Consider the following 9539-nt stretch of genomic DNA (forward strand, 5'->3'; position numbering starts at 1 on the left):
CATTTCAGGATGGTAAGGTGACGTAGGGGCAGTGGCAGTGAATGGGGCCCCGTCAAGTCCCACCTTCGTATCTTGGATGTATTCAAAGGGAATTTGCTCCTGTTACACCATGGAGCTCATCTCCTGATGGGCAAAGGACCAGTTGGGAACGCATTCTCTCTCTCCACTTCAGTTTCTCTTGCTCAGGGAAATGTGGAGTGAAGAACAGAGGATTTCTAACATTTGCTGAGTGACCATAAAGTGCCTGGCACAAGCCTGGTGTAAGCAACAAGTAGTATGACCCTTGGACTGTGAGGAGATCTAATCAGTCCCTCCTAAAGATCAGTCCTGAATGTTCACTGGAAGGACTGATGTTGAAGCTGAAACTCCAATACTTTGGCCACCTGATATTAAGAGCTGACTCATTTGAAAAGCCCCTGAAGCTGGGAAAGATTGAAGGCAGGAGGGGAAGGGGACGACAGAGGATGAGATGGTTGGATGGCATCACCGACTCAATGGACATGGGTTTGGGTGGACTCCGAGAGTTGGTGATGGACAGGGAGGCCTGGCGTGCTGCGGTTCATGGGGTCACAAAGAGTTGGACATGACTGAGCCACTGATACTGAACTGAGTATGACCCCCGTTTTGCAGTTGAAAAAACTGAGGTTTTGGATTCTTTGAGTCACTGAACTTCTCTTTACAGTTTCAGCTCCCACCTTCTCAGATGTGGGTTTCTTCCTCAGTCCCACACACCACCTTCTGTTTCAGAAATTTCAATTTCTGATCTTGTACTTCTTTTGCCTGGAGGACTATTAACATTATGGACTTTTGGAGTTCGGTGAAATTTGGGTGTGGGGACAGATGAGACTGAGTACTCTGTTGGTTACCTTTAGTCATGACCTTTGATGTGTAAATGACCCTGCTCCCATTTCATTGGGGGGAAGTTGATGACCCGAGGCATGTCCAGTGAGATGTGTGAATTAGCTCTGAAAGTCTTCTACCTGATTTCCTGTCCTGTTTTAAGACAGTAAATTATGAAACACTTCTTGATAAATATTATCTCAGTTAGAAATTCATCTAAAATACAGCCTAACTGTAGCAGCTATAGATATGTGAGAGAAATACAGTTTCTGACCAAATAGAGTCAGATTTAAAAATCAAGGCCCCCCTACCTATACAGAGCACAGGCAGCCCCGCAGATAATTAATACCAGTACTACCTATGACTTTATGTAATTAGGGTTTCTGTCGTCCTACTTACTTCAGATATTTTTTCCTTAGCTAGAGTTTTTTAATGTGTCGGTGAAACAAAAGTTCCTTATATTCTCGGAAAGCATATTATTTCCAGTTCTCCTGAGACTGCATTCCCACCTACTCCAGCCCCACTCAGCTAACCTCAGAGCCTGCTGTCTGTCCTTCAGAAACTTCATCTTCACCCTTTTTGCTACTCCCCAGCGAAACAGTCAAAGCACACGCCCAAATTTATTTTTATTGTGCATACATAGGAAACATGACCCTATCAAAAGAACAAAAAAGACAAAGGAGCCAAGTGTTACAAGAGGAAAAGCATGCATAGATCTACTCCCAGTTCACTCCTAGCCATGGACTCTATGGGACTTCACACACCACAAGTTGGCTTGGACCGGCTCCAAGCAGTGGGCAGTGTCCACCGACAGTATGGGGGGAACAGTGGGCAGGAAATATCACTGTAGAAGGAATTTCCACACACACTGACCACTGAGTGGGTTCTCACCAATGTTCAAGGGAAAACAGAGTTTATCTCACACAAGCATGAATATAAAATAGTTGAGTGCTACCTAAATCATCTAGTCTCTTAAGATCATTTGCTATAAAAAAAAAACAAAAAAAACCCCAAACAGAATTTCATCGTGGACATTTGGGCGCCTATGTAGCTGCACCAACTCCAACTTGGGACGCTTCCTCATCAGAACTGTAAAGGAAGCAACTGGAGCTGAAAATGCCAAACGAATGGCCTGGAGGAAGAGAAACTTCTGGACCCGTGTAGTTATCCTGGGTTGTAAACAGCAAATGTTGTGCTTTGTTGCTCATTCAGATCAAGGAATTGAGTGTGGGGAGGGACTGAAGTTGGGGACAGGAGTTCAGAGGTCACGCTCAGTGGTCAAAAGCACCGGCAGCAGCATCTATGTTCAGACTATTTCCAGTGTTCATCTGGCTCCAAGAGTGTCCCGTGGAGTCCCTGGGGAGGCTCCCAGATTCTCCATCCTGACTCCTCACTCCTACTCCAGCAGAGCAGGGACATGGAGACAAGGAATGGGGAATGAAAACACTCAGTATCACTCTAGTGAGATGTCCTGATGCTCAAGTTCAATGACTGACAACCTCTCAAAAGGCTCTAATTACTTCATTTCAAAAATGAGCACCCAACCCCCCCCCCACCCCCACCCCCACCCCATTACTATACATACATGTCTCCGCTACGACGCTTTGCCCCTCCTACACATGACCCATCAGGTCTCAATCTGGGTTTACGTACATGATGGTGGGCGTAACCTACGTAGAGGAGCAGAACTCCAGTCCCCTAACAATCCAGGACTGCCTGTGATTCGAGGGCCAGAGAGGTTTCTGAGCCAGTTTGCATTTCCAACCACATCTTTATTCTAATTGTGATTAACTCGTGAGTAAAATCTATTCGTTCCTTTTGGAAGGGATCTATTTGCAGTCCCGGGGTTTTGTGTTCCTGTCTTTTTCTTAGCAAGCTTCTCCTCTGCAGAGCCTGGCATACACCCGCTGAGATCAGTCAGGCAGGGCCAAGGCTTGCCCACCCAGGCTCAAGCCACTGGCTGTGCTCCGCTGGGACACTTTTCTCCAGGGGCCGAGGTGGCTTCCCAGCTGGATGTACCTCTCTGCTTTGAAGGTGTCCATTACAACACACTGTCAGGCCTGCCTCAGGGGAGGGTGCAGAGATGCCTGGCTGTGATCACAGGCCAGAGAACTACTGACACCCAGGAAGGACTCTGAGTCTGACCTCAGGGCACGACTCCACACCACCTTCCCCAGATGCACTGAAAACAGCTCCATTTTCCTCCCAGGTCAGACCAAGAGCTCATGGAATGCAATGTCCAGTTTGAGGCAGGAGGCAATTTCCCATGAATTTAAATACCTTCCCTTAGTGATTTTCGGGGAACTACAGACATCAACTTGGCCTGATTCTAGAGCCCCATCTCCCTGAGGTACAGCACACCAGTGCTCTCCCAGCCCTGGTGGTACCAAGGGCAGCGCTCTGGTCTTCAGGAAGGGAAGGGGAAGAAGGGGCTCAGAGGCTGCACCCCGTCATCATTTTTGGAAGAGGAAACTGCTGGCTCTGCGGGGCCTGGTTTTAGCCGGCAGCCTGCCGTGTGCAGGGTGCCTGGGCTACGTGCCCCCCTCACGTCCCCAGGCACTCACCCGTATTGCCTGGCCTTCCGCTGGGGTCTCCCCCTGTGGGCCTGGGCAGCCAGCTCAGGGGGGCAACCCTCAGGACTGTCAACTCAGCCAGAGCACAGATTACGTTGGAAACAGAAGCAACAGAGGAGACATAGGGTGAATTGAAATATTGGTCCTCCAAGGAAAACTCGAGAGGAAGCTGTGCTTTGAAGATATCAAAAAGGAACTTGCCCTCAGTGGCTCATAAGACCTTTCCTGGAAGTGAGCAGTGATGGAGCAGGGAGAGCAAGCGACAGCCTCGCCTGCCTCCTGGCCACGTCACACAGGCAGGTGCTGGCAGCTCCCCCGGCTACTTGGTCTTCACCACCTGCTCATATGGGGGTGGGGGCGTGTTGCAGTAGGAAGGAGGTGGTGGGTAGGCCGTGCTTCCCTGGGATGAGTTGGGCTGGACCTGGAAAGCCATCGCCACGGGGTTCCCAGCAGGATTCATCCCTGATCCTCCGGGGTCCGTGTAATATGGCAGCCCCAGCGGCTGGGCTCCTGAAAGACAAACAAGTAGATGAGAGCACGGCCCGGCCGGGTGCCCCGGTGAAGACCACTGCATCGGTCATGCACTTAGCGGACGTGTATCGCAGGCCAACAAGCCCAGACACAGGAGGGCACCAGGGTGCAGGGAATGAGCAAAGGTGAGATGCTGGCCCAGCCTCCTGAAGCGGCTCCTTCACAGGGCAGACGGCCAGAAAGCACCTCAGTCCACGAGGGTGCCCGAGTGTTGGAGGGATGATAGCAGGGTCAGGTGCGGTGGAGGCCAACCCACAACCGAGGGACAACCAGAGGAGCTTTGCCAACACTTGGGGACATGCACCAGAAAATTATCAACACAGACGGCCCAGCAGCCCTGAGAGCCTGGAAAGCCAGGATGCCGAAAGGTAAGCCAACTTAAGAGAGAACTGAGAAGAGGACTGGGGGTTCCCAGCTCTTGGCTAGAAGCACCACAGACCCCTCCACAAAGTTTTTGAGAACAGTGTGCTGAAGTATGAGCTGTGCTTACACCTGCTGGGTAACATTTACTCAGGGCAGAGCACCTGTCATCCAGGTGAACCAAATTCCCAGACAGGGAGACAACCTAGGGGCCTGAAGTCAGTGGGGTGTGTTGACAGGTCTGTGGGCTCTCCCCTGCCCTGGATGCTGCAGAAAGATGCCGCTCCCTTGTCTCAGGGAGAGGCTGTACATGTAGGCTGAGCCCGGCTGCAGCCCAGGGTGCAGGACACAGGAGGCAAGAGCGCACAGATGGTGACAAGAGGGAATATCTAGCCCCAACTCTCGTTTAACAGTAGAAATACCCGAGCTGCTGTGTTGAGCCTATTTCTTGGATCTGCATTTTCTGATCATGTTGATAATGTGATAGGAAACTGACTAAATAAAGAATCAAGAAAGAAATCGTGGGCTCCGGGCTTTTCGTGGGCTTAGCTAAGTTCACGAGTGAATCAGATGCATCTGAATTAGGCCTCGTTCAACCCAGGGGATGCTCGGGCACCAGAGAGGTAGTGTCTGCCTGTATATTATGTGGGGTCTTTTTTTGTGCAAATCTCCCTCTGCTACAGTTTAACCGAATAAAGGTTAGATTCCTGGAAAGATGCCCACCAACGTGTGCAGGATGTCTTGGAAATCTACAAATGTGCTGAAGGAGAGCATAGGACAGAAACATACAGTCAAAGAGGCATTCGGGGTGTCAGGAGGAGCGCATCAGCCACAGATGGACCTCGATCCGCTCCTCCTCTCAAACAGGCTTTTAGTGGTGCGTCTTCCTCTTGCCAGGAGATGTGTTTGTTCACAAGCCCATGACTAGCCAGGACCGTCTACCTCTCAAGGGCAAAGATAGTTTATTTATCTTTGAATCTCTGTATATTTTATACAAAGAAAAAGTTAAAGATAAAAAAGAGAGGCTAATGTAATAGTCTAGGAAAGACACAAAAAAACCTTTGAATATGAGACAAGAAATGAGGAGAGACCGAGGGGTTCAGGAGGCGTATCCAAGGACCGGGGACCAGCTGAGTGTGAAGACCAGGGGGAGGAGAGGCCTGCCTACGAAAGACCCCGCTTCCAGTGTTGAGGAGGGGCCACCTGGCAAGAGAGGGGACAGAAGGGCAGGGTCTGCAGGAGTCCGAGCAGCTCTGGGAGCCTTTGGTATGGAAGTGGTAGCAGAGACGTGGCCGTGGCCAAAACCACCCAAGGAAGAGCGTGTGGAGGGAGCCAGAGGGCGACTGAGGAGAGGACCAAGACTCCGGACAGGAGAGACACAGGCGGGTCAGGTGGACGAGGAGAATAAGAGGAGGCTGGGCGGAAAGTGGAACGGTGAGGCAGGAGCTTTGTCACCAGGAGGAGGAGGAGAGGACAGGACGAGCAGTACTACATGCGCTCCCCGAAGAGGACCCTCATACTTCTTGCCAGTAGTCTCAGCACTGAGGCTGGCACAGAGGCCCAGCTGCTGGGGCAGAGAGCTGCTCCAGGGTAAGGGGCAAAGACCAGAGAGGGGATGGGTGTTGGCTAAAGGGGTGCAGGATAAGGGAAGGTGTGTTTCTTTTATTCTTTAAAAACACTTTTAAATTAAGGTATAGTTGATTTAGGGCTTCCCACATGGTGCTAGTGGTAAAGAATCTGCCTGCTAATGCAGTAGACTTAAGAGATGCAGGTTCGATCCCTGGGTTGGGGAGATTCCCTGGAGGAAGTCACGGCAACCCACTCCAGTATTCTTGCCTGGAGAATCCCATGGACAGGAGAGTTTGGCAGGCTACGGTCTAAAAGGTCGCAGAGTCAGACACGACTGAAGCAACTTAGCATGCATGCATGTGCTGTACTTAGTCACTCAGTCGTGTCTGACTCTTTGCGACCCCATGGACTGTAGCCCGCCATGCTCCTCTGTCCATGGGATTCTCCAGGAGAAGGTTGCCATGCCCTCCTCCAGGGGATCTTCCCAACCCAGGATCAAACCACGGTCTCCTGCATTGCAGGTGGATTCTTTATGGTCTGAGCTACCAGGGAGGCTTGCATGCATAGTTGATTTAAAGGTTATGTTAGGTTTCAGGTGTACAACATAGTGATTCAAGATTTTACAAATTAGACTCCATTTAATGTTATTACAAAATAATGGCTATATTTCACTGTGCTGTACAATATATCCTTATTGTTAATTTTTTAGACAGTTTGTTCCTCTTAATCCCCTCCCCTCCCTTGGCCCTCCCTCTGTCCCTCTCCCCACTGGTAAGCACTTATTTGTTATCTAAGTCTGTGAGTCTGCTTCTGTTTTGTTATATTCATTCGTTTTATTTTTTGGATTCCACATACAAGTAGTAACACACAGTATTTGTCTTTCTCTGACTTGCTTCACTAAGCATAATATTCTCCAGGCCTATCCATGTTGTTACAAATGGCAAAACTTCATTCTTTTTTTTATGAGTAATAAAAAAAAGAATTTTATTTTTATATGAGTAATAGCCCATATTGTGTGGGTACACACACACACACCAGGTCTTCTTAGCCGTTCATTTGTTGATGGCCACTTAGGTCAATTCCATATTTTGGCTACTGTACACAGAATACTGGGATGCACGTACTCTTCAAGTTGGTGTTTTCATTTTCTTTGGATGTTTACCCAGGAGAAGAACTGCAAGGTCATGTGGAAGCTCTAGTTTTAGTTTCTTGAGGAAGCTCCATGCTGTTCTCCATAGTGGCTACACCAACTTATACTCCCACCAATAGTGAACAAGGCTCCCTTTTCTCCACATACTTGTCAACTCAGCCATTCTGACAGGTGTGAGATGATACCTCAGGGTGGCTTTGATTTGCATTTCCCTGGTGACTGCTAATGTAGAGCATCTTTTCATGTGCCTCCTGGCCATCTGCGTATCTTCTTTTTTTTTTTTCCACATAATTATCTTTATTTTTTTTAGTATAAATTTATTTATTTTAATTGGAGGTTAATTACTTTACAATATTGTATTGGTTTTGCCATACATCAACATGAATCTGCCACGGGTATACACGTGTTCTCCATCCCGAACCCCCCTCCTACTGCCCTCCCCATACCCTCCCTCTGGGTCGTCCCAGTGCACCAGCCCCAAGCATCCGGTATCCTGCATCGAACCTGGACTGGCGATTAGAAAAATGTCTATTCAGATCCTCTGCCCATTTTAAAGTCAGGTTGTTTGGTTACTTCTTTGAGTTGTATAAACTCTTTATATATTTTGGATATTAACCCCTTATCAGATATATGATTTCCAACTATTCTCTCCCATTCAGAAGACTGTCTTTTTGTTTTGATGATGGTTTCCTTCACTGTTAAAAGCATTTTAGTTTGATGTTGTCCCATTTGTTTATTTTTGCTTCTGTTTCCTTTGCCTTAGGAGACAGATTCAAAAAAATGTTTTGCTGTGATTTATGTCAAAGACTGTCCTGCTTCATGTTCTCTTCTAGGAGTTGTATGATTTGGGGGTTTACATTTAGGTCTTTAATCCATTTTGAGTTTATTTTTACATATGGTATGAGAACATATTCTAATTGCATTCTTTTACATGTAGCTGTCTAGTTTTTCCAGCATGACTTATGGAAGAGACTGTCTTTTCCCCATTGTATATTCTTAAGACAGAAGTATTTTTAAGGACAGGAAGTGCTTGAACATGTTTATACAGTTAGGGACAGAAATACAGTAAAGAGAGGATTTCTGCTGCTGCTGCTAAGTCATTTCAGTTGTGTCTGACTCTGTGCGACCCCACAGATGGCAGCCCGCCAGGCTCCGTTGTCCTTGGGATTCTCCAGGCAAGAACACTGGAGTGGGCCGTCATCTCCTTCTCCAATGCATGAAAGTAAAAAGTGAAAGTGAAGTTGCTCAGTTGTGTCCGACTCTTAGCGACCCCATGGACTGCAGCCTACCAGGCTCCTCCATCCATGGATTTTCCAGGCAAGAGTACTGGAGTGGGGTGCCATTGCCTTCTCCAAGAGAATTTCTAGGGAGAATATAAGCTCAATGAAGGTTAGGGACCTTATATGCCTGGTTCAAAATTTGAACCCCACTGTCTAGCAAAGAGCCTGGCACACAGGAGGGCACCTAGTATTTTCCGTCGAATGGGCAGAGGAGCACAGGCAGTAGCTCAGAGCGGCAGCACAGGGACCCACAGCCCCCTGCGTGAAGGAGGCCCAGGTGCTCACACAGGCAGCCCGTGCACTGCAGGCCATGGGGGTTGGTGATTTGAGCAGACAGATTCCCAAGTCCTCAAAGAAGAGATGGTCACAGATGGTAGCAAAATGGTGTTAGAGAATGGAAGAACCAGTTTGTTTGGGATTCAGTGTGTGGTTTGGGATTCTTGGGACTGTAAGGACATAAAAGTGAAGGTCAGGAGCCAACGGGACACCAGGACCATCCCTCTATCTTACAGGGGGTGGAATGTGGGGGAAGAGAACTAGCCCTTACATTCTGAAGCCTTATGGTAGATGGTTTAATTAGAGAAAGAAAATAGAGAATCTGTGAAGAAGCAGAGTCAGAGGAAGACTATTTCTCCAGGAGACAGAGAGGAAAGGATCAGGAGATGTGAGTAAAACAACTGCAGCCACTCAGTTGCCCAGCTGTCTTCTCAAGTGTTAATGCCAATCTGCATCGTACCTCTATCACGTGGGAAGGGCGTGGTGTGGGCACAGCAAGGGTATTGCTATTGCATCCATATTCTTGAAGACACTGAAGCGCTCAGCAAGACATAACCTGCCAAGGTCACACAGCTACTATGTGGAGGCACCAGAATTGAACCGAGTACTGTCCTGTGAAGCCCAAGCTCTTTCCACGGTGACACGTTCTCACAACAGGGTGATGAAATGGGCCTCCCTCCAGCTGCAGAGGGACAGCAGACTACGGAAGGCTGGGGATATGCTAGACCTGCATTCTGAGCAGCATCCCAGGACTGAGGGCTTAGTTCAGGGCTGTCACCAGCCAGGCTGCGCTGGGCTGCACTCTATCCCAACCACACTGTGCTTCTCGACAGAGCTGAAGTCATTTTACTCCTTACTGCCATCCTCTTTCCTCCCTGACAGTCTGGGTGAGATGTGAGAGGGAACCCTAGATTCAGCAAACTTTAGTCAATTATAGCAGCTCCACCTGAGGGGAACCGT

At 48.6% G+C, this 9539-nt stretch overlaps 1 protein-coding gene across 1 annotated transcript in view; it reads right to left on the reverse strand.

Annotated features, from left to right (window-relative positions):
- Window positions 1–2591: 2591 nt before the first annotated feature.
- Window positions 2592–9539, reverse strand: part of VOPP1 (vesicular, overexpressed in cancer, prosurvival protein 1) — a 174767-nt gene continuing 167819 nt past the window's right edge. Inside the window, exon 5 of the mRNA XM_010833932.1 lies at window positions 2592–3923. Coding sequence (XP_010832234.1) covers window positions 3733–3923 — 191 coding nt within the window. The 3' untranslated portion in view covers window positions 2592–3732. The remainder of the gene's footprint in view (window positions 3924–9539) is intronic.

This window comes from Bison bison, unplaced genomic scaffold (assembly GCF_000754665.1).
Source record: "Bison bison bison isolate TAMUID 2011002044 unplaced genomic scaffold, Bison_UMD1.0 scf7180017863959, whole genome shotgun sequence".
In the NCBI taxonomy this organism is placed as follows: domain Eukaryota; kingdom Metazoa; phylum Chordata; class Mammalia; order Artiodactyla; family Bovidae; genus Bison; species Bison bison.